We start from the raw sequence: 25,506 nt of genomic DNA, 5'->3' as shown, positions 1-25,506 counted from the left end.
CAAGCTCCTTTGATTCATTATGACTTAATAATATTCTTTACAGAATCTGTAACCAAAATAAATGTTCATAATCCAATGTCCAGAATAGTGAAAGATTGTTTATTATAGATAATTGCTTATTAAGATAAAGTATTATGGAATTTACTATGGTGAGAATAATAATATCGCATTTTTTATTTTCTTTTAAAAACAAAACATCTTAGTAGATATAAATGTGGCATGTCAGAATTAATTCAATTATATTAAATTTTTTTTAGAACAGTCCTATACTGTCAGATTTACATCACTATTTTTCACACTGTGCTTATTTCTTTTGCTTTTCTTGCAATATCTGAAACTGAAAGAACATCTGAAAATTTTTGTCAAAATTTATCATTAAAAAGCTACTTATCCCACTTATTAAAATCCTGTTGGCTAATTTCTACATAATGCTAGAAGATACAACTGATTTTCTTCTCAAATTTATTATTGAGAATTATATAAGAGTCACCAGCTTTTGTATGAACATTTAAGAAATTACATTCACTATAAGCAAAACATGACTTGTCTCACTAAAATGGTGTTTTAGTATAAAATTATTAGTTCCACTTTAATACTACTAATACTAATTTTTAGGATTTTAATACTATATTATTTTGACATGTTTTGTGTTTATTTCCCTACAATAAGAACTTTCAGACTAGGAAAATATCATGTAAGTTAGCATCATGAGTTTGAGGTGTTGATTTGAATACACAGTCTATGTTCTTGCTTTTTCTTTTCGTCCCCCTGACTACCCCTCTGCCCCCTGCACCCTGTGAAATGGCAATGGTAAGGCCTTCTTGGATACCAAACACAGATGCTAGATTGCTGAATGGACTCTATTTTCAGAATATGTTCTTTTCAACTACATATAAAACTATAGAACAACAACAACAAAAAAAAAAAACTACAGGACTAATATAAAATTACTTCCTTCAAACACAGCAAGGGCTAGGTTTGGATACTCTCAATATTTTGTCCAAATCCACCTCTCACAAAATGAACAAGGTAGGAAAATGGAGTACACATGGGGAATCATTGGTCTAGTTCCATGGATAATCATTGGCACCGCCATTGTTATCATAAAATTATAGAATGCTGGCATTATTGAGGAACACAAAGAAAAGGCTAAATTTTATATCAATTTTGCAACATTTTTCTCTGTTATTCTCTTTTGACCTATAACCAGCTTGTTTCTGCTGCTGTTATAACAGGAAAAGAAAAACACTCATGCCCTATATGAATGTAGGAGTACCTATTCTTTCCTTTCCAAGCATCTTCTGATTACCCACTTTAGAAAACTCACAGGATGGCTTATTCAAACAGACATTTTTTCCACAAAACTATCCTCTACTGAGACCCCCAGTAAAAAGGTGAGTATCAATAAGAGAATCACATTTAAATACATCTTAAGAGTTCATCAAAAAATGAATTAGCAAGACCACTATTACCTTCCAAAATTGCTAAAATAATTCCATGAAAGAATGGGACTTTATTTAGGCTTTCTAAATTCTAACCATGAAATCTGATGCATCTGTGTCATTTTTATTAGAAAACACAAGGGATCACATCTCTGGAAGTGGAAGTAACTATGTAACCAAATTGTTACTATACTTAGAACTCCATTTTATGCAGGTAAAAAAATTTCTCTCATGAATTTTTTTTTAATTATTTTATCTTTCTGATATTCTCAATTACCCTCCAGGTAAAAGAAAAACACAAAATTTTGGCCTTTCAGTACCAAATAAAGAGTATTAATGTTTAATTTTCTGAGTTTTTGTACTTACTAAAGAGCTTATAATTGTTATGTTAATTAATATGTAAATGTTATATTAACTTGCACCTATCCATAAGCTACTACTAATAGAGAATTTTAACAAACTAAGGATTTACAAAACCTTTAGGTAAACTCATTCTGTGTCTTTCAAAAAAAAAAAAAAAGGACCTTTGGCTAGAACTTTTGCTCTGTGTAGGAAATAACTGTTAATTGCTAACGGATAACAAAGTGTACCCGAGTTGTACCTTGTACCTGAGAGCCATGGCTCCATGTGAGTTGCACCTGAGAGCCACACATGACTCTCCATCCTAAGCTAGATGCAGATAACAGCCTCCATTTCCTATAGTTGTGTTTAACTCTTTTCATCTTGCATCCCTAATCTTCTTTAGGATATAAAAGCTATAATTTGTCTTTTTTAAAGTAATTCATGACTCTAATTTAATATATTTAAACTGAGGCCAAAACATTCACATGATGCACTAGATTTACCAGAGCCAGCTCTTGCCCTCAAGAGGATGTTTAAAGCAGCTTCATAATGCTATGAATTAATTCTAGCACACTGTCAAGAAGAAACAAATAATTAAATACCCACTGAAGCAAAACAAATACTCTAATATCAATACAGTACATAAAACACCACAACTTGTCAGGTAATTTAGCATGTTGGAATTCTCTCAATATAACTGACAGTAATAGCCCCAATTCTCAAGATAATCTGGAAATTTTATCTTGTATTGAAATGAAATTCCTTTTAAATGTTGAATCCTGCACATTTGAACATCAGTTATTTTATAGCCTCATACATATTCCCATTTGTTCTGCTGTCAGAACCAAGCTATAGTTAGGAGAAAAGACCAAAGAAATCTAGGTAGAGTATTCCCTTCCTCTCCAGAAAAGTCCCTAACTAAATCCGCTTAACATTCATAAAGAAATAAAATTATGAGCAAACAACAGTGGGATTTTACTGATTTATGACAACTGCAACTAAAGTTGAGTAGAGGCAGTAACAATAAGAGACAACCTGAAATTTTTTGATCTATCTTTTTTACTGAGTTAACCCCAATGTGTAAGACAGTGTTTACACATAGTGGCACTTGCTGAGTGAACGGGACAATGAATATGTTTGAATCTTACATTGGTTCCAACTCCACAACTAATTTGCAATGGCTTTTCTTCTCTTGAAATTGAAATGAATTAAATGTATCCTCCTTCCAGGGCATACCTTCAGTAATTTAGGATCCAAAATAATCTCTTTATCCTCTTTGCCATTCTTGCCACTGCCTTTAATTCAGTTATTAGGTTTGGCATATATATAATGCTTGGGTTAATGTTTTACATGCTTTATTAGTTAGAGAAGCCCTAGCTGCTGTAACTAATAAAACCAAAAATTTCCAAGACCCAACATAATTAAAATTTCTTTCTTGCTCACCAGATAATACTGAGCAGGAGAACAGGAGAGGTAGCCCTTCCATGAAGCCACAAAAAACCAGGATTACAGACATTCTGCCATATTCACTGCAAAGCCTGCAAATTCATCCCAGTGTTATCCTCATACCAACCAGCTGGAAGGAAACAGAGCCTGGGGAAGAGTCAGTAGAAGGCTTTCATGAGCCAGACTTGAATGTGTGTGCAGCACTTCAAATCACATTCCATTTGCTAAAATCCAATCAATGGCTGCATCTAACTGCAAGGGGGTCGTAGAAAATGTGGTCCCCAGCTGAACAACCACTTCCTACCAATAGCTCTGCAGCATGTAAGGTTTTCACAGCTCAATGTCTTCACCACATGTTTTCTCATGGGAGATATGAGTTCTAAGGAAACTTGGGACCAGGGCTGGCCACTGCCTGATGCTGTCAATCTCAGGCTACCTTAAAGTTACCTTTGAGACACATATGAAAGGGGCTCAAAGATCACTGAAGAATATGTTTTCAGTGCCTTTTGTTTCTGTTTTTTTGCTATGTAATTTTGAAAATAAATATTATTTGTGACATTACTTGGGAGCCATCCAAGTTTTATAATTCAATTGACAATACAAGTTGCCCATTCTCTGTGACTACTAGATCAAATGTTAGGAAACTAAAAAATGATAGTAGAAATCTGTTATCTCCTGGAGTGGAATACAATCTTGATAGCATTTGTAGCTTAAATCAGTTAAAAAGTAGGTCCAGAACTGTGTTTAATATGGCCATGAATCTCCTTCTTAGAAGAGCTGTGTGCCTTAAACATGATCTTATTTTCTTCGAAAAAAACAAAAATTCTGATCCATAGTCACGGTAGAAATTCATAGCTCTGGAAGTTGAATTTAAAGAGTTTTACATAGGCTTTTCTTTTAAGGTTTGAATGGCAACATCTTCTGCAACCTGGTCTTTTTACTGGTAGTTCCAAGAGGACTGAATGGGCCTAATGAAACAACTTGAACTCTTTCAAAGCGGTCAGTAATCCAGAGGAAATGTACTGGTTAGACATAATTAGTGCCTACACGCTTTCAAAAAGACTAAATAGAACATTCAGTCTTAACCTTCCAAGTGCAAGCTGTAACTAATTCTATGTTTAATAAAAATCACTTCTCACGGAAAAAGCTACAGAAATTATACAGCTGCCTCTACTACGGAACAAAGCAGAAAATCAATGTAAGTTGACAGAGAGGCAGTCTGGGGTAAAATATTTGTCATAGTAAGTAGTAAAAGTATTAATAGCTAAGATTTAACCTTTTCTAGGAACAGACTGAAAGTTGTCACCACTGAAACTTCTAAGTCATACCACATCTCCCATATCAGATAGAATGAAAAAATACAGGAAACTTCTCACTTCTCCATACTACACACATTACTGACTGACTCCACAGTATCTTCTACCCACTCACCTAAATTACATGAGTGTCTTTACAAAGCACTTGTCTCTCTGAAATTCACAACAGCAAGAAATCTACAGATGAACCCTAACTCTAAGTGAATTTGCTTAAACAGTAATTTGGGTTGAGTATAATTAAGGGTACCAAGATTAGAAAAAGAAAAAAGTCTGCTCACAGAGCTGGCAATATGTTACACATAGCAACTTGATCCAATTTAGCTTGTGATCAATAGTGGTGGTTAGGGGTAAAGAGAAAATAGACTGAGCATATCAATTAAAAATTGGTGTGGAATAACAGGAGCCACTTCAGATGAACCTTGACTATAACTGAAAAATGCGACATCCTAAAAGGCCAAAAGAGTTCCTGGCCACCATCTACAGACTCCACCTTTACATCAGGATTAGAAAACTCAGTGCTGGTCTGTGCAAAATATAACACTTGCCATTTTTCAGTTTGATACTCGACAAAGAAATACTCTGGTTCTCCACAGAGATGAACTTTGTAGTGAATGACAAGTACTCCCAGGCAGATAACCACGTGCTGTGAATTTATTTTCACCTGAGAGGCTGCTCCACCATGTGCTGCAACTGAGTTTCTTGGGTAATCTCTCAGGGACCCTCCAACCAGCTGCTCAGCAACCCTGTCTGCCCCTTTCAACATAACACATTATGGTAACAACAGAAGCTGATCCCCGTAAGACAGCAGCAATATAAACTTGAAAACCTGTTTCTCCTCCCTATATTTACAATTTTGTTCCCTGGGCTAGCGTGGCATGACACTTATTCTTGTTAGCCTCTCAGGGAAAAACTCATCTTATAATCTTGCTATGCTCTGTTTTTCATTTTAGATATAAGCATCGTGTGTAATCAGCTCTGAGGAGTAGGCAGAATATAAGCAAGAACATATTCTTGTTCCGGATAACTCAGTGCTATTTTGATTGGAACTTTAATTTTCTAGTGTGAAGTATTATTAAATATTCTCCATAAACTAATTATTGAAACCAGCAATTTTAGTAAGGTAATTCAGTATCCTTGTTATTCTAAAAAACCACTACACAATAGATATATGATGCTTCACACATAAATTCTAATTACACTAATTGTAATGTAGGGGGAAAACAGGCTTTGTTTTGTAGATGCCTAATAAAATTGAGCATGGGAGCATTCCAAATGAACATATTAGGCACTGATTAAGCAACAAGTCTCTTTGTCAGGTTATTTACAGAAACTAAGAGAAACGAGAAACAACCTTCCACCTATAGTTCCTTTGGCCATAATTCTCCTACCTAGCCTTAAACATTTAATGACTGAACTTAAAATTTAAAGTGGGTGATAAAGCAGAACAAACAGATGTTTACATGTACAGGCCAAACTAATTTTGTTTATTGACCTTCGACAAGACTAATTAAATAAGGTCACTATTTTATATCATGAGGCATCTTACCCTTCTATACTGAGACAGATTTGGATTGAGTTAGGGAGGAGTACAAGAAGGACATCAGTCGTTCTTTATAAGCTGCCTGCAAGAAAGCTACAAAGTATTGAAAGATGTATATAACCCTGAAAGTAGTATGGTACTAGTTACAGAAAGAGAGAGAATATAGAAAAGGAAAATGAAAGAAAATAAAGGATGACATGTAACAGTAGTGTGGCTGATGATGATCCTGTGACTATTTTCAAATCTTATTCTCAAGTGACAGCATTATCACTTATGCTATGATTACACATCAACTGAACATGAGTTATATTAGCCATAAAACTAACTAGTGAACTCACACAAGAAAATCTAAAATGCCTAGAGGTGAAGAAGAAAATTTAGTAAAGCTATTTCTTTCTCTAGTGTCAGTCTACCAGAAAAAATAAAAAATTCTGGGAAAATGATGGCCACATAGTTTTTGGATGTCCCTAAATATTTACATAAGGTAACTAGACAGTAAATAAAAAATAATGGATAGTATTTATGACAAGCTAAGTGACAGGGCATCCACACAAACTCCAAATAATAAAACAAGTGGAGACAATTCACCAATAACTGTAAGATCTACAAGGTACATGCAAAGGAAAGTAAAGGGAAACAACAGGATGTCTGAGAGCCCCAAGCACAAAAGACACCAATAACAGCCAACAGCTCTTCACTAGAAATCATGACAAGTACATTGGAAAACAGCACCTGAAACTGGGAAGGATTTTGTCCAAACTAATAGCAGGAGAGTATAAGAAAACTGCATTAGGAACTGAAGGAGCTGGAAATCTAGACTGTAGAGCAGTCTAGGCTTTAAGAAACTGAAGAATGAAACTAGACCCCCCCGACCTCTCATGCTATACAAAAATCAACTCAAAAGAGATCAAAGACCTAACTGTAAGAACCGAAACTATAAAATTACTAAAAAAATAATAATAAATAAGGAAAATACTTCAGGACATTGCTCTGGAAAAAATATTTTGTGAATAAGACCTCAGAAGCACAGGACAAATGAGATTATATCAAACTAAAAAGCTCTGCACAGCAAAGGAAACAATCAACAGGGTGAAGAGACAACCTACAGAATGGGAAAAAGTATTTGTAAATTATTCATTTGACAAAGGATCAATATCCAGAATATATAAGAAACTCAAACATCTCAAAAGCAAAAAATCTTTCATAAGCAAGCAAGAAAGAAAGGAAAAAACTTCAATTTAAAAATTAGGAAGAAACTGAATAGATATTTCACAAAAGACAAAGAGCCAAAGGGAAAAACTGCTCAACATAACTAATCATCAGGGAAATGTAAACCAAAACCACAATGAGGTATTATCTCACCCAGTTAGGATGGCTGTTATTTAAAACTAATAATAATAAATTTTGTTAAGAATGTCGAGAAAAGGGAACTCTTATACACTGTTGTTGGGAATGCGAACTAGTATAGCCACTATAGAGAATAGTAGGGAGATTCCTCAAAAAATTACAAATAAGGCTGGGCACAGTATGCCTGTAATCCCAGCACTTTGGGAGGCCAAGGTGGGCAGATCACAAGGTCAGGAGTTCGAGACCAGCCTGGCCAATATGGTGAAACCCCGTCTCTACTAAAAATACAAAAATTAGCTGGGCATGTTGGCACACACTGGTAATCCCAGCTACTCAGGAGGCTGAGGCAGGAGAATCACTTGAACCCAGGAGGCAGAGGCTGCAGTGAGCCAAGACTGTACCACTGCACTCCAGCCTGGGTGACAGAGTAAGAGTCTGTCTCAAGAAAAAAAAAAAGGAAAAAAAAAGAAAACTACAAATAGGACTGTCATATGATCCAGCAATACCACCACTGGGCATTTATCCAAATAAAAGAAATCAGAATATCAAAAAGACATCTGCATCCCCATTTTTATTGCAGCATTATTCATAATAGCCATGATATGGAATCAACCTAGGTGTTCAACAACACATAAATGAATAAGGAAAATATGGTATATACACAATGGAATATTATTCAGCCATAAAAAAAGAATAAACTTCTATCATTAGTTGCAAAATGGATGGAACTGGAGGATATTATGTTAAGTGAAATAAACCAGGAACAGGAAGTTAAACACTGCATGTTCTCACTTATATGTGGAAGCTAAAAAAAGGTGCTATCAAAGAAGTATAAAGTAGAACAGAGGATACTAGAGGCTGAGAAGGGGAAGGGAGAGAGAGGCAGAGATTTGTTCAAGGACATAAAATTACAGCTAGGTAGGAGAAATAATCTCTAATGGCCTATAACACCATTGGATAACTCTAGTATTATCCTCCTATTTGAAACTATATATTATTGTTAACTAGAGTCATGCAACAGTGTTATATATTAAATGTTTCGGATGATGGATATGCTAATTACTCTGATCTGATCATTATACATTATACATATGAAAACATCACTATCTATCCAAAAAATATGCACAATTATTAAGTGTCTGATATGGTTTGGCTATGTCCCCACCCAAATCACACCTTGAATTGTAATAATCCCCATGTGTCAATGGCAGGGCCAGGTGGAGATAGCTGAATCATGGGAATGGGGGGATGGTTTCCCCCATACTTTCCATGGTAGTGAATAAGTCTCACTAAATCTGATAGTTTTATAAAAGGGAGTTCCCCTACACATGCCCTCTTGCCTGCTGCCATGTAAGACCTGCCTTTGCTCCTCCTTGCCTTCCGCCATGATTGTGAGGCCTCCCCAGCCATGTGGAACTGTGAGTCAAAATAGACTAATGCAGTGTCAATTTTAAAAAATAAAATAAAATTTCCTTGCAGTGACAAGGAAAGGAGAGGTGATGGAAAGTCAACGTCTACATGAAAGGTAAAGGAAGGACACAGATGAAGGAAATCTCAGGAAGCAAGCTACCAGCTTTTAAACACTACTTGTCTTAGGCTGTTTGGGCTGCTATAACAAAACACTGTTAACTAGGTGGCTTATGAACAAAGAAATTTGTTCACATATTCTGGAGGCTGACAAGTTCAAAATCAAGGCAGATTCAGTGTCTGGTGAGGGTCTGCTTCCTGGTTCACAGAAGACCAGCCTTTCACCATGTCTTAACATGGTGAAAGGGGTGAGGATACTCCTGGGGCCTCTTTTCTAAGGCCACTAATCCTGTTTATGAGGGCTTCCCCTCCTGAATGATTAGGGTGACCTAATCACCTCCTAAAGGCCTCACCTCCTGATACTATCACCTTAGGGGATAGGATTTCAACAAAAAACATTCTAAGGAGACACAAATGTTGTCTAGAACGAAAAACATTGTCTATAACCATTCAAAAACAACAAAAGAAGTACTCTGATGTTAGAATAGCATTATCAGCAACAAGACTTTGGTTTTGAATTGCCTTTTCCTGTTAAAAGAACCAAGGACCTCCTGGAGAAATGGCTGCTTCCATGTCTGGGCCAGAATATGTATAAGGTGAGCCTAATATACCTTGTCAAAAAATAAGTCATGATTACTAAAAACATGTCAAAAGGCAAGCCAACTTTATGAGGTTTTCAATGGTCAAAGGTGGAACAATTTAGCATCAATAAGGAAAATAATTGTCAATGGACTGAAATCAACAAATGTGAATAAATCTACTCACTCATATGTAATTAATTATCAAAAATTAATTGATCAACTTCAGAGGATAGTAAATAAAGAGAAAGAACCAAGTATTTATTCTGCCTTTCCTGTATGACTATATCACTGGGTAACCAAATAATAAATTAAGGAAAGTGTCTATTTTCAAATTTCAAGTAATAATTTTTTAAATTATAGAATATCACTATTTGGTACTGCCCTCCATTCAATGAATTGATGGATCAATATATTGGGTATTAATGTTTGTCAACAAAAACAGGGACAATCAGATATTACCTGTCTCCTATAGTCTTGCCAAAATGCCGAAATGAGTCTGATTAATACTCTGAATGGTGCTACCACTTTTCAGGAAATAAAAAGGAGAAAAGAACAGGATAACTTTGCTAAGAATACACAGTTAACAAAATCAAAACACTAGGAAATTTGACAGTTCAGATTGTCTGGGTCTTTAAATGAGTAAATGGTAAGGAAAACAAAGATGATGGGTGGAGGGAGGGGATACGTAGATAAAAGAGAATCTAAAAACATCAATTTTTAAAATGGAAAAAACTAAAATATAATGTATAAGCGTGCACTCATGGGTGACAAAACTGAAAAAACAAATTGCAAGGATGTCATTACTATAAAAGTCAAGATGGTGTTTATTCTGATGGGAGTGATCACAATGGAAACAACCTCACCAGCATGTTTGGGATGGCTGGCAGAGTTCTATCTCTTGGCCTGGGTGGTAGTTACAAAGGTGTTTGCTTTAAGATATTCACTAGCTAAAAGCAACATTAAAAAAGGGAAAATAGAAAGAAAAGTAACAATAGATTCGTGGCAGTTGGAAGATGGTAGAAGCTATGTGTAGGTTCTGTCTAAACAATCAAAAAGGGGCTGAATTAAGACTCTCACTCACTTTCTACCGCCAGTAAAGCTCTAATTGGTACCAAGCTGAAGACAAACAGCAAAACTTTCATAGAAAATGCTTTGCTTCCCTCAAATCTCTGTTGTTCAGATTCCTTGCCACAGCATTTTTGTAGCACTTGGTTACCGTAATCACTGAAGATGCTATGATCAAGAAATATAAAAACTGTCCTAGGAAAATTATACTTTAAATTGACATAAAGAAAAAAATTACCCTCAATGTTCCATCATCTCATGTAAAAAACAAGAAGGAATGTTCCAGAGGATTTTATCTTTTTTATTGTTTTTTTTGCTTTATATATTCCTAACTTCTATAACAATAAAATAGCTTTGGCATAGCAATATATTGTTATATATCCTATAACAATACATAAAAGTATAATTTAATGAAATACCAATTTTAAAGCCTGAAGCAACTGCAAATACTTAACATAGGTGGAAGATGGGAGAGGAGATAGCTAATTTCTTAAGTTGAATCAAAAACCATGCTATGGGCTGAACCCTGCAGCTCACTCCTGTAATCCCAGCACTTGGAGAAGCTGACGTGGGTGGATCACTTGAGGCCAGGAGTTTGAGACCAGCCTCGCCAACATAGTGAAATCGCATTTCTACTAAAAATACAAAAAATTAACTGGGGATGGTAGTGCACACCTGTAATTCCAGCTACTCAGGAGGCTGAGGCTGGAGAATCACTTGAACCCAGGAGGCGGAGGTTGCAGTGAGCCGAGATCATGCCACTGCACTCCAGCCTGGGCGACAGAGTGAGACTCTGTCTCAAAAGAAAAATAACAGCAACAAACCATGCTGTGGTTGTTAGTCTTCTGCCAGTGCCCACCGTTTTACCTGGGCACTAAACCTCTTATTGTAGAAGGGAGCAATGGCATGACAGCAACAAGAATGATCTGTCTACTGGTGTGGTGTGATGGGATCCCATGCAGGACATTTCACCATCTTGCCTTCCACTCTAGACCTCAGCTGGAGAAGGGAAAGAAAAGGGAATCTACCTCCTCTTTAAGCCATGAAGCATACATATAGAATCTTTAAAAATGTTCAGTCAAGGCCGGGCACCGTGGCTCACACCTGTAATGTGAGCACTTTGGGATGTTGATGCAGTGGATCATGAGGTCAGGAGTTTGAGACCAGCCGGGCCAGCATGGTGAAACCCTGTCTCTACTAAAAATACAAAAAATTAGCTGGGCATGGTGGCATGCGCCTGTAGTCCCAGCTATTCAGGAGGCTGAGGCAGAGAATTGCTTGAACCTGGGAGGCAGAGGTTGCAGTGAGCCAAGATGGAGCCACTGCACTCCAGCCTGGGCAACAGAGCAAGACTCCATCTCAAAAAAAAAAAAAAGTTCCCGTGGTTATTTACTGCAGGTTCAAGCAATACAGAGTCTACAAGAGGAGCAGAGATCTAGGGATTCCCTGCAAAGAAGTCACAATCCTACTTAAGGCATGGGGCTTCATTCCTGGCTCTTGGAGGGCAGCCTGCAAGCTCCCCCTTGATGAGAAGAAACTCCCTCCTCCATACTTTCCCCTGCTCCCCACAGTTATTCACTCCAATCCTATGCTCCTTGTTCTCTATTAGCTGGTCTTCAGAAAGGATGTTCAATCAGTCCTTTATCCCTCTCAGTCTCTCACTGCTTAGGCAGAAGGGGTGCTCTGGAATTTCCATGGTGGTCTGGCCTTGGAGACCACCAAATACCCAAAAAGCAACGAAGCAATCCTGTAATGGGAAAGATAACCCACTGCTGGCATACCTCCTCAATATTATTTGGATAAAGGGGCAGCTTTTCCTTTCCTTCACTAATTACCAACCAGTGCTTTATCCTTAACATCCAGGAAAGGAGGCAGGCTAGCCACAGAGCTAATGCACAGAGCTAAGGGGAATCAGTGTGTATGTGACTTAATACCAGTTTCAAACTTATCATATATACATTTTCAGATATAAGCCTACCACAGCTTCTATGTTAAGTCAGTTGGTCAAAAATCATAATGGAAATGTCCAGGAAAACAGTGTCAAAGGAGGGGATTATAGAGGATAAGGTTGGGTCTGCTCTGAGGTAAGGCAGGGTTAAGTTTCCAAAATCTGAGATTTAAAGGCTTAATTTTACCTCAATACTGTGCTAATATAGTCCTTGAATCTACCTGGAGACTTATGTATCCACAGACCTGCAGAGATAGGCCAGGGCTCCAGAGTGAATTAAAGACAGAACCAGAATTAAAATCCAGGACTCCTGGATTTAGGTGTTTGGCCTAATCTTCTCAAAATTTCCCCAGTAAGAAAATGCTTTTCTAACAGACTTTTTGAAAAGATGGCCAGGGGGAATGGGTGGCATTGGTTTATTCTTTCACTGAACCAATATCTTTGGAGAATCTCCTGTGTATGAAGCAAATGCAAGGTACTGGTGATATTAAATAGAGACATGGTCACAAGTCCTCAAGGTACCAGCAATCCTAAGACATTTCAGGCACAAGAAGATGAACATTTGTCAGTGTTATGAGAGAGGAAGACATGGAGAGAATATGATGGGTGCACTGTAGAGGAGCACTCAAACACTTAGGGGCTCAGAATTAAAGAGAGAGAGAGCTTGTTGGAGAAAATAAATCATGAGCCAGGTTAAAAATAAATTGAAAGGAGGGAAAATGGGGTATGTCAGTGAAGAGGCCAAACTCACAAGATGAAAAGTATTTTGTATTGCTCAAGACAACCTTGAGCATTTGGTATTGCTAGAGCATTCCAGCAAGATTTCAGACTGGAGAGGAAAGAGGTTTAATGAATGAGAGCTGTGAGGCCACCCTAATGAGCTCTAACTTTTGTAGAGGGGGAAACATGATCAAATTTGCAATATATTGCTCTAGTGGTTGCGTGGAGAAGGAACAAAACTAGAGTCCAAGAAACCATTTTACAAGGTTGGTAGTAACCCAGGCCAGATATTCTATAGGTCAGAACTATAGAAGAGCAGGACGGAGAAGAGATACAAAGGAAGACACAAAAGCAAAGGTTCAAAATCAACAGTACTATTTTTGGTCTTCTTTTCTTTCTTTGGAGCATTCCATAAACTAAACTTAAGTGTAAAGTACCTTGCACACAATTTATATTGAAGTGTATTACAGAAAAACATTCCATTAATCAACAAATGTGGAAGAGTACATTTTTTTTTTAGTTAAAGGAGCATGTATTTTCAAATAAAGAAGTCCCTGAAGTTTTTCTTTTACTGTGCTTACATGTTTAAATTTTGATTGTTGTTTGTAGAGTAGGGGGAATTGGATTTAAATGTTTGCTTAGACACTTTTTTAGCCTCTCTCAGGAGCAGATTCCTCATTTATGAATTTAGTCTAATTATTCTTCTGTCAAAGGAGATTTGGAGATTCAAATGAGTTGATGAACAAGAAAACAGTTTCCCTGAAGGGAAGGAAATGTGTCTTATTCATCTCTATATTAACAAAAAGAGAAGATTCTATTTAAACTTTTTCCAAGTATAGAAACAGTAAAGCATCAAAATTCTTTTTCTGAAGCAAGGAAAACTTTTATACTACTATCTGAGATAATGATTAAATTGATTAAGCACTATTCTAATCATGTCTCATGAATTCCCTTTAATCCTCACTATAACAACCAGAATGTGTCAAGGCTGGGATTCAAAAGCAGGTTATCTGGTGCTGGCCTGTAAGATCTTGCCCACCACACTCACAGCCTTTTAATAAATTTTGTGATGTGACTGGGAACAAAATTAATACACAAAAATGAGTAACTTTTATATATATATATAATAACAAGCAATTTGAAACTATAAATAGAAGAATAAGAAAGAAAACAGTGAAAAAACATTAAATGCCTTCTAAGCTTAAAAACAAATTTAGATGAATACTTTTAAATGCACCTGAAGAAACTAAAGAGAAGACCCAAATACAAGTATAACTTGTTCTTGGGTGAAAAGAAGCAATTCTCCCTATGTTTATACACACACACACACACACACACATCTATGTATATATGTATGTGTATATATGTGTGTATATGTATATATACATGTATTTGCATATACGTATATGTTTATACATAATAGTATATGGAAATACATATGTATATGTATTTATGTGCATATATACATATATGCATATGTATGTGTTTACATATCTATAAATGTACATGTGTATGCATGTATACATGTTTATGCATGTGTGTATACATATGTTTATACATATATATGAATATGAACTGTATACATGAATGTATGTGATCTCTAGAAAAATAATAGGCTTCCTTATTAATTTCTCAAGCTAATTTTTAAAACACCTGTGTAAAAATTAATCAGTCAAGAAATTTTTAAATAAAAGTGTCTTGAATAAGACATCAAAACATATTTATATTTAAATCTATAGTAAATTTAAATCTGCAGTAATAAAATGTAAATATACAGATCTGTGGACTCACCAGAAATAAATTCAAGTACATACAGAAATTCTTTATATCAAAAAGGTGACATTTTATAAGAATGGAGGAAAATAAATTATTCACTAAGTGATGCTGGGATGTTAGGATAATTGAATAGCCATAAAGAAAACTGCTATTGAATTATCTTACTAAAATTGCAAATAACACAAAGATTTATTTGTACAAATAAAATGGAAGAAAATACAGATAGAGATGTCTCATAATCCCAGTGAAAAAAAGACTTTTTGTTAACCTGACCCAAGAAAGAAAAAGACATTTTTGAAAGAATGATAAATTCAACCACAATTTTTAAGAATTTAATTCATAGAAAAACAATCCACTATAACTAAAATCAAAAGACAAATGAAAAATTGGCCAAAACAAAAATATAACATACAGGTAAATGATTTTCTTAATATATAAATACATTTTCTAAATAAAAAAGAAAATATTGAATAATATCCCAAAAGAACAGTAAGCAGAAGATATGAACTATCACTAAAAAGAAATAAAAGCTGCAATAAATTCACATATATGTAGAGACTTTAACATTGTCAGGAGCTCAGCTAAGCTGCCAGATGTCAGGGTAGCCAATTAAAACAATAAGCCAAAATGAAAATTACGGTGAAGCTTTCTATTACTTCCGGGAAAGTACAAGCAAGAGACTAAGCCAGAGTAAACACTGGTTCCTCCTGCTCGTTTCCTTCCATAGAACAGTGTCAGTAAAGGAAAGTGGATCAGCACAAAGGAAGCCCCAAGCAAAAGGCTCCTGCAGCTTTATGGGCCCAGAGCTAAAGGAGGGCAATGATGAAGTATGGAAAAGTACTGGATACTGTAGTACTGAGTCAGAGTGGAGAAAAGTATCTTCAAGTATTCCCACACGCTGCTTGCCCAAAAGGAGATATCAACAGAGACACATGAGGAATATCTCAGCTAAAGGCCCTAGATAAAGAGGCTTCTGAATGAAAGAGCCTGAGCTAGCAAGGCAGATATGCATAAGGGCATGGCAGGCAGACGGTTCCTGGGTCCTTGACTGCAAGTCGTCACAGAGGCTGCAGTGCAGGGACTGTGCCCCAAGTCTGTGTGGGGAGGGCAGCTTTCTCCAGGAGGTCTGCCAGGCAAAGCCTTTTGAATTGCCTATGGTCAGATCTGAAAAATCACACAAAGGTTTTTAAGCAGAATCTGGACTCCTCAAACATCTATTGTAGTAAAAGAATAAAAAATTAAGACTATAAAATTCCATTTTTAGTTATAATTTAGCAAAAATCAAAAAAGCTGAAATGGGTGGTGTAAGTGTGGGGAAATTTATTTGTATACTTTGTTCACAGATGTATAATGGTACTTTTGGTTGTAAAAAAAATGATCTCATGTTAAGGAAATGTGAAAATGTTTATCAAAAGTAATTATACATATACCATGCATCCAAGCAAGTTTAAGGCTAAAAATTATTTGACTTCATGTACTTTCACTGTGTGAAAATTATTTGTCTTCATGTACTCACATGTATGAAAATGCAAACTTTTGGGGATATTCTCTGTATTACAGTTTATAATGAGGGAAAGATAGTAACAAAAATAGTCATAATGAGAATAAATTATGATTTATTTATACAATTGAGTAATATAATAAATAGCTGTCAAGAAATAGCCTTCTATGTACAGCAGCCTCACTTGTTCACAGTTTTGCTTTCTGCAGATTCAGCTACCCATAGCCAACCACAATCTGAAAATATTCCATAGAAAGTTGCAGAAATAAACAATTCATAAATCTTAAATCACAAAGCATTCTGAGTAGCACTGTGAAACTTTGAACGGTCCCTCTTCCGCCCGGGACATGAATCATCCCTTTGTCCAGAGTATCCATGATGTTGTTAATGCTCCCTTCCCACTAGTCACTTAGAAGCCCTCTGGGTCATCAGATCAACTGGTTTGATATTTCAGTGCTTGTGATCAAGTAGTCCTTATTTTACTTAATAATGACCCCAAAGTACAAGACTAGGAATACCGGCTAACAGGATGTGCCAAAAAGAAGTCATAAAGTGCTGCCTTTCAGTACAAAGGTGAAAGCCCTCAAGTTAATGAGAAAAGAAAAAAAAAATCACATGCTGCAGTTGCTAAGATACATGGTAAGAACAAATCTATGACATTGTGAAGAAAGAAAATGAAATTTGTGCATAACACATACAGGATTCTGTACAATCTACGGTTTCAGCCATCAACTGGGAGTCTTGGAACTTATCCCTAGATGATAAGCAAGGTCAACTGTAATAGGATTGAACAATCTCCACTAAATATTCTTAAGTCAAAAAAATAAAATAAAATGGAGCACAGTGCATGTAATGCACTGCATTGCGTAAAGAAAGGATGTTGCAGAGTGTGGTTAAGCCCAGCTCTGGTTAGACTACTCAGGTTAGCTTCCAGCCTCTGCCACTTCCAAGCAGATCTTTAGCAAATACATTTTTTGGCTACTCAGTTTACTCACCTATTAAGTGGGTATCATAGCAGTCTCTGGTCATAGAGCTGCTGTAAAAATTAAACAACTCTGCTAGTTGTCTTCTTCCTGGCACACCCCTGGCCATGTTTGCCAGCCTTTCTTACAGTAAGATGTGGCACGTGATTGAATTCTAGTTGATGATTGGCAAGCCAGGCCCATAAAAGTCTCTCAGCTGCTATCTTTTATGCTAGTTCTCCTTTTTCCAGCTAGAAGTTGATGGCCAGAGTCGTCTTGGAAGCCACATCCTAAGGATGGCAAGGCCCCCATCAGTCAGTGCACTCAACTCACTGGGGAGCCAGAGCCCCCACCTCATGACACATACATATTGCTGACTTAGATCACCTTCTTCTGAGTTTGAATAATACCACCTCTTTAGCACCAATTGTTAGAGCAGTTAGTGTTACCTTAACTAATGGAGTAGGGTAAGTGCTTAATGTGGTTGCTGCCATTATCACAATTATTACCGTTTTAATGCTGGTCCATAGTATATCTCTGAAAGTTACATAAGAAATTAATAATACTGTTTGCCTCTGGCAGAGGGGATTGTGAGGTCTCTTACACCCTTTGAATTTTGGCACTTGCATGCTCTGTATGCATGTATTGTCCCTGTAGTAGGCAGGCTAGGCTGTACTACATTGGGATCAATCCTAAACCCCCAGCCCCAGCACCTTAACATAACAGAGGCTATTTCTCATTGACATCAGAATCTGATGCAGACCAGGAGCCTCTGCTGCCTGTGGCTCCTCCACAGGGTGACTCAAGGATCCAGATGGCTTCCATTCGCCAGTTCCTTTATTTACTACAGTACCAGCCAAAGAAAGGGGGACAGAAAATGCACATCCTCTCTTTTTATTTTTTTTAAATTTATTGGAACTTTTATTGTAGATACAGAGGGTACAGATATAGATTTGTTAAATGAGAATATTGCATAATGCTGAGGTTTGGAGTATGCTGAGGTTTGGAGTATGCACCACCCAAGTAGTAAGCATAGTATCTGATACATAGTTTTCTGACCCGTCCCCTCACCGCACCCTTTAAAGTCCACAGTGCAATTGTTCCTACATTAATGTTCATGTGTGTTCAGTGATTAGCTCCCACTTATAAGTGAGAGCATCTGGTGTTTGGTTTTCTGTTCCTGCGATACTATCTCACACCAGTCAGAATGGCTGTTGTTAAAAAGTCAAAAAACAACAGATGCCGATGAGGCATTGGAGAAAAGGGAATACTTAGACACATCCTCCCTTCATTGCCATCACTGCTGACATTTCAGGGACATGATCCCACTGAGATGCTGAGATCTTGGAAATATAGTTCATCCATGTGCTCTAGGAAGTGAAATGGCTTGATGAACCCAAACTTTGCTTCGCCATGATGTCCTGGAAAGTCTGACACTCCTGAAGAAACAGGCTGAGGGTGCTTTCTTGGCCATTTGTCATATACAATGCTTCCTTTAACCCTAAGCATGCAGATTAGAGTCTATCTCTAGAAAACCTTGATATAGCAAGGCTTAGGCCATTCCAGATCCACCAGATAATTGATAGAAAATACAACAAATAAAAAGAATTAGAGCTCATCAGTTCTTTCATCTTGGTATCTTACACTGTCAGAAGAGCTTTTTGTGGGCTTTCTACTTTAATATTTATATTCAAGAGTTAAGGAAGCTCACCTTTCAGCACTTCAAATGAGAAAGTTAAAGCTTCAATCAGTCATTTTTACTGGCAATTTTCTTAGGTACAAAAAAGGAAAGCAGGTCACCTCAAGGGAGAAGCAGTGACCATGCTATTTTAACAGCACTTACCCATGGATAAACCGCTTTTTGCCCAACTCTCTCAGGACTTTGAAAATCACAGGAGAGATCAGGAATCTCTGCTTGGACAAAAACTTCACTGGGGGCTAAGAATTAATAAGGGTATTATCAACTGATTTATTAATATTATCTTTACAGAAAAGGTATTGGGCTGAAAATTTATTTTGATGTTTGTTTCTCTTATTTGCTAACTTATTTTTAAAAACCATTTATTAATTTGGGTCCTGTCAATAAAGGGGATGGAGCAGTATCCTCTGATCTTTATATGAGTTATTTTGAAATAATGTATTACCTATTTCTTTAATTAACTTCTATTTTTAAAATGAACACACGAGACTGAAAACTAAATGTCAGTATTGATAGTTAGACCCTGCTTCACTCTCTCTACCTCCAGGCAGGGCGTTTACTGTCCTCTCCCACACTCTCACCTGCCTCCCTCCAGGCAGGGCGTTTACTGTCCTCTCCCACACTCTCACCTGCCTCCCTCCAGGCAGGGCGCTTACTATCCTCTCCCACACTCTGGCCTGCCTCCCTGCAGGCAGGGCACTTACTGTCCTCTCCCACACTCTGGCCTGCCTCCCTGCAGGGCACTTACTGTCCTCTCCCACACTCTGGCCTGCCTCCCTGCAGGGCACTTACAGTCCTCTCCCACACACTCTGGCCTGCCTCCCTGCAGGCAGGGCACTTACTGTCCTCTCCCACACTCTGGCCTGCCTCCCTGCAGGCAGGGCACTTACTGTCCTCTCCCACACACTCTGGCCTGCCTCCCTCCAGGCAGGGCGTTTACTGTCCTCTCCCACACTCTCGCCTGTCTCCCTGCAGTAGACAGGACCAGCTGACTAGTTCTTGCCAAAGGGCTGTGAACAGAAGTAAAGTGTGTCATTTTCAGACCAAAGCATTCGGGAGCCAGTGCACAGTTCTCTTTTTTCCTGTTATGGCAACCTGGAAGCCTCCTGTTTCCCATGGCAGAGCTGCAAGCAGCCAGAGGCCTGAAACTTGCAGTCACCATTTGGAAAGGAGCTGCTCTGGAGAGTCACCACTGGATTTGGAAAGTCACCACTGGGCCACTCTGCATGACTGAGAAAAATCTTTTTATGCATTAAGACACTGAAATTTAGAGGTTGCTTTGCTACCAAACACATCCTCACCTAAACTGACTAAATTATTTCCAATTCTCTAATACATCTGAAGAATGTATTCCACTGTAACTCAGTCAACAATACATGTTAAACAGCTGTACTATATAAATATAATAGGTAGATAGAGAACAAGTATTTGCTTGCATAAAGTAGATATTCCATAGAAGAACTGAAAGACATGGGTAGAAAAAATAAATAAATAAAGCATTGTCTCTCCAGAAGTTCCCAAGCTAGTTTCAACACACCTGTATTTTACTTCAGCAAATGCATACTGAATGTCTATTATGTACAAAGCATCTGCTGGGCAGAAAGCTGCAAAGAGGAATAAGAAAACTCCGATCTTGAAAGGTGTGTCAAACCAGTGAAGAAGACAGACAAGCTCACAGGTGATTACAGGACCATGTGTAGGGTCAAGGCAGAAGAAAGTGTGAGTTGCCATGGAAGCACAGACGGTATCTGGCTCAGATTAGGAGAATCATGGAAGGCTTCTTCACGGAAGTCATTCCTAAGATGCAATAGCTAGACTGATTCTAGTTCTTTTCTTCTTACAGAGGAAGACAGGTATCAAATCTAGCTGTTTTGCTATTCAGTTGGAATTTTATATGTGTAAAGTAATTGGCTCTGGAAGAAAATGGAAGCAAAACGGAATTTCAGTTTGCTTTAGGCAAACAAAGATAAACATAAAAATCTTAACTCTTGCTGTGACTCCCAGACCACTGAGAGTCCCACCCTTGATATGCATTTGCCCTAAATATAATCTTCGTCCGCACATTTGTATAATAAACTTTTAAAGCACATGGGTATATCCTATATTTCTGTTCCTTTTTATAGGTAATATGCCCATATCAACATGGCTTAGAATGCCAGTTGTATTTAGAATGTATGGTCCAATAATTTGGTAAAGTAGTCAAGAACTTGGATTTTGAAACCAGCTTTCCAAATCCTGGTTCTGGCCATAACTAGCTGATTGACCACAGACATATTACTAAACTCAGAATGCATCTGTTTATTCACCAGTGGAGATGAGATGATGATGGAAAATACCTCAAAGAACTGTTATGAGAATTAGATGAATTGATATATATATATAGTCAACCTAGAATAGTAAATGTTTGATGAATTAGCTAATATCATGAGTATTATTGTTTTGTTGTTAACTCTGTAAAGTGTTTTCATTTGGAATTTATAATTCTGTTCTAAAATATGATACTTAATTTTGAATGGCAACAAAGCAATGTTTGAGAAATTATAAGACTTTAAAGATTATTATTTAATGATATTAATAAACTAAAGAACAATTCCCCAGCAAGTTCATGAAAGAAAAAATTATGAATGGAGATGAGTAGCTACGGTACTGAACAGTGTCTCCTTTGTAAAGGAGATTCTCTATTTTGCCTATTTAAATAAAAGGTCTGTTGAGAAAAATATGAATATCGAATCCTATCAATTTCATGTCTCTGTGAGGTGTCATCTCTGGAATATGGTCTTTTACACCTCAGTAAGAAACATTGACTGAAAAACCCTAAGGTTAGAAAGTCATGTGACGCTGTCTCCTCACTTTAGTCAAAGTCATCTTAATAGTTTTATTTAACAGATAACAAAACTGAATTCCAGAAATAGCAGTGTTAACTAAAATTAAGAGTTGTAGCAAGGATTAAAACTTAACATTTCTGACTCTTGGTAAAATAGCCTTTCTGGGCTTTAACTTCAACCATACAGTGGTTAGTATTACAAAGTGTAACATCCCAGAAAACTGAAAATAGACCAGTTGTGTGACTATAATCCCTAAAATCAATAAATTTTAAACATTGTTCTGGCCCTGATTTGCTCTACTGTAACCTCCAAGTCATTTATCATGTTAGGATTTCTCACACTCTAACAGCAAAAAAATCAAAGCACTTTAATCCTACCTGCTTCTTGGGAAGGCAATAATAATTGTAAAGTTCTTTCAAATGGCAAGTACAAGGAAAAAAATACCTGATTTGATGCTGTTTTCCTATTTCAATATCAAAGTCCAGTGCTGCAAGTTAAGGATAGAACGGAATCATGTGAAATCAAATGGTTGATAAAATTTCCCAAAGCTCAGCTGTATCTCATTATATCAGATCCTTTAGTTACTAGGGTATGCAACTATTACACAAAAAGATTACACTGTCTGTTCAGAGGTAGGCTGACATTCTTCCCTTCACTCTCATTACCATTACACTATCATACCATACATTTGATTCTTAACATTGTTCCAAACCTTCTTAGATTTCATGATATGTGTGTGTGTGTGTGTGTGTGTGTGTGTTTGTATGCAATGCTCAAAGCAAAGTGAGAGCTCACAGAATGTGAAAAGCTCACTCTTCTTCACATAGTGGGAAATCTGTTTTCTTGGTCTTTTGCAAATGTATTTTTTCAAAAAGTTCCTGAGTGCTTCACTTAAACAAAAATAAAAATCTGATATCAGGATTATGGGCAATATAATAATGGGAGAAAAGTGACACAAGCATATTAAAGCAAAGTCCTTCATTTGAAGGACTGATCCACCCAATTCTTAAGTGTTTGTGGTTATTCACCACAGAATCTGGAGGACTTACATAGTACTACTATAGGTACCAACCACAAAGCTTCCATGAATTTATAAAAATTTTATCTTCTACTCTGGTCCTAATGAAATAGCACCCAGCTATCAAAAGTAGAAATACAGAAGCCAACACCATCAACCTCAGGTTTCAAGAGCTCCACCATTTTTCTTTGATTTACATCTAATTCATCTCCTAAAAATATGAAGAATCAATAATGGAATTAATCCATTATTTTAAACATATCCATAACAAGGTGGGGGGAAACTGACACTAAAGCAGAGAACAGTTTAGGATTCACATAAAAGCTCCTGAATTTGACAAACAGACACACCTTGCTTTTCATACTGTAATTCAGAGCTGTGGGAGCACACAAAATAGAAGTTGGAACTTTATAAAAAGAGACACTGAACAGGAGGCTATACACACTGTTGAATATTTTGACCAATAGATCAACACACTAAGGTATGTGTTTTAGGAGCAGATTACACGTTGAAGTCAGAAAGATTAGTCAGGAAGCTAATGTATTAATTCGAGAGAAGCTAATGAAGCCTGAGTCAGATCAATGACAGTGACCAGAAAGGACTAATTCAAGAGATAGTCAAGAGGTATATTTGAGAGAGTGAGAGTTGGGCAGATGGAAGAATCTCAAATTCCTGGAAATGTGGTTTCAGTTTACTATCAGACCAGGCAATTTGCTGGAGAGACATTATTCAGAGAGAGGATAATTGCATAATAAGAATAAGGAAGGAAAATTGGGTTCTTCTGAGATGGTGGATTAGAGGTTTTTAGCATGCCTCCACCACTTGGAAATAGCAAGATACTGCATAAAAATCAAGTCTGTGAGCTTTAATTTAATAAGGAAAATGGGAATCTACCACAATCATGAAAGACATCTCAGATCCTGCAGTGGAGAACAATGGTAAATAGCCCCTGTGACAGCAACTAGCTGATAAGAGTGAAGCTCCAGTATCCAAGGGAGACAGAGATCCTCCCTCTGTGACTCACCTTTCCACTGAGGATATGAGCAGCCCAGGCTGAGGGAGAACACTTTCTTTCTCCCAAGCCCTGGAGCTAATTTGGGGAGAGGCTTGGAGATGCTGTGAGGAAAAGACAGCAGGAATAGCTGCAGGCCTTTTCCAAGACCTGTAATACCACATTAAAAATGAAGGATGCCATTTTTAATCTGGGCACATACAAAGACAGCCATTCTTTGGTATCCTGGTGGTATGGCTGCAGAGGCATTTTAGTCTTGGGCCAGAGATTGGAGCATCTGCTCTGGAGCAAGGTAGGGACCTCTGCAGTCAGAACTGTGGAAATTGCCTGAGCAGTAGTTACCGGAACTGTGGTCTCAACCATTGTAGGCCTGGAGCAGGAGGAGAGCTGCTACAGCTTCAGTTTCTTTTTGATGACAAGACTTATAGCCAGGACCAGTTTGGCAACCTAGAACTGATCTTCAGGTATCATTGCTGGCTGCCCTAGCCTGCTCCCCTGAGACTGTTGTGTAGCAGGGTCATCTTTTTTCTACCCTTAGGCGGAAAACCAGGTGTTTAGAGGACCTGCTTGCCCAGACCAGCAGCCTGAGCCATACCACCCTTCATGGACATAGACCAGGGTGGAGCAGGGCCCCTCCGCTCCATGCCCAGGCAGATCTCCAGTTATTCAGAGCACCCCCTCACCTGAATCAGCAACCTGAGCCACCTAACACTTTCTGTATATAGATCATAGTACACTGGGACTCTCTCTGCTCCACACAAAGGCAGATTGCCAGGCATGTGGAACACCCACTCATGTGGAATGTCAGCCTGAGTCACCCTATCCTTCCTGTACAGAGATCCTCTACAGGAGGCACCTCTCCACTTAAGGCCAGGTAGATACATCTCCAGGCATTCAAAGCACCCACCCACCTGGATCAGCAACCTGAGCTTCCCCACCCTTTCTGGGCATAGATTGTGGTGCAGATCTCCCTCTCTGCTCCACGCCAGGGGAGATCTCCAAGCATTCAAAGTACCTGCTTGCCCAGATTGGCAGCCTGAACCACCCCATCATTCCTATGCAGAGATCTGGGTACAGGGGGGCCTTCTCTGCTCCATGCTCAGGCAGATCTCCAGGCATTTGGAGCAACCACTCACCTGGAACAGCAGCCTCAGTTGTCCTTCCTTTCTTGTACAGAGATCCTGGTGCCAGGGGATTCTCTCCACTACATGGCCAGGCAGATCTCCAGACATCTAGAGCACCTACTCTCCTACATTAGGAGTTTAGGCCATCCCCCAATCCCGGTGCAAAGAACTTGAAGCTAAGGAGGTTTCTCAGCTCCACACCAAGGCATACCTCTGGGTGCTTGGTGGCTTCTCACTGGATTCTCCCTCAATCTTGGGGCTTGTGTTTGCCATCAGGAGACCTGTAGCAGACCTGCCCAGACTAGATCTACACAT

At 37.9% G+C, this 25,506-nt stretch overlaps 1 protein-coding gene across 1 annotated transcript; it reads right to left on the bottom strand.

Moving 5' to 3' along the window:
• Positions 1-307: 307 nt before the first annotated feature.
• On the bottom strand, positions 308-25,506 carry LOC135271616 (uncharacterized). The gene is made up of 6 exons (XM_064369120.1): positions 25,403-25,506; positions 24,080-24,217; positions 10,623-10,774; positions 5,208-5,299; positions 2,033-2,181; positions 308-337 (listed from the first exon to the last, which is right to left on the bottom strand). The coding sequence occupies exons 1-5, from the start codon at positions 25,504-25,506 to the stop codon at positions 2,161-2,163; spliced, it is 507 nt and encodes a 168-aa protein (XP_064225190.1). The 3' UTR covers positions 308-337; positions 2,033-2,160.

The sequence above is a fragment of the Aotus nancymaae genome, unplaced genomic scaffold (assembly GCF_030222135.1).
Source record: "Aotus nancymaae isolate 86718 unplaced genomic scaffold, 86718_ANA_hifiasm-v0.15.2.pri h1tg000088l, whole genome shotgun sequence".
Classification (NCBI taxonomy): Eukaryota; Metazoa; Chordata; class Mammalia; order Primates; family Aotidae; genus Aotus; species Aotus nancymaae.
Note: the sequence above shows the minus strand (reverse complement) of the source record. Positions and strands in the feature narration are given on the sequence as shown.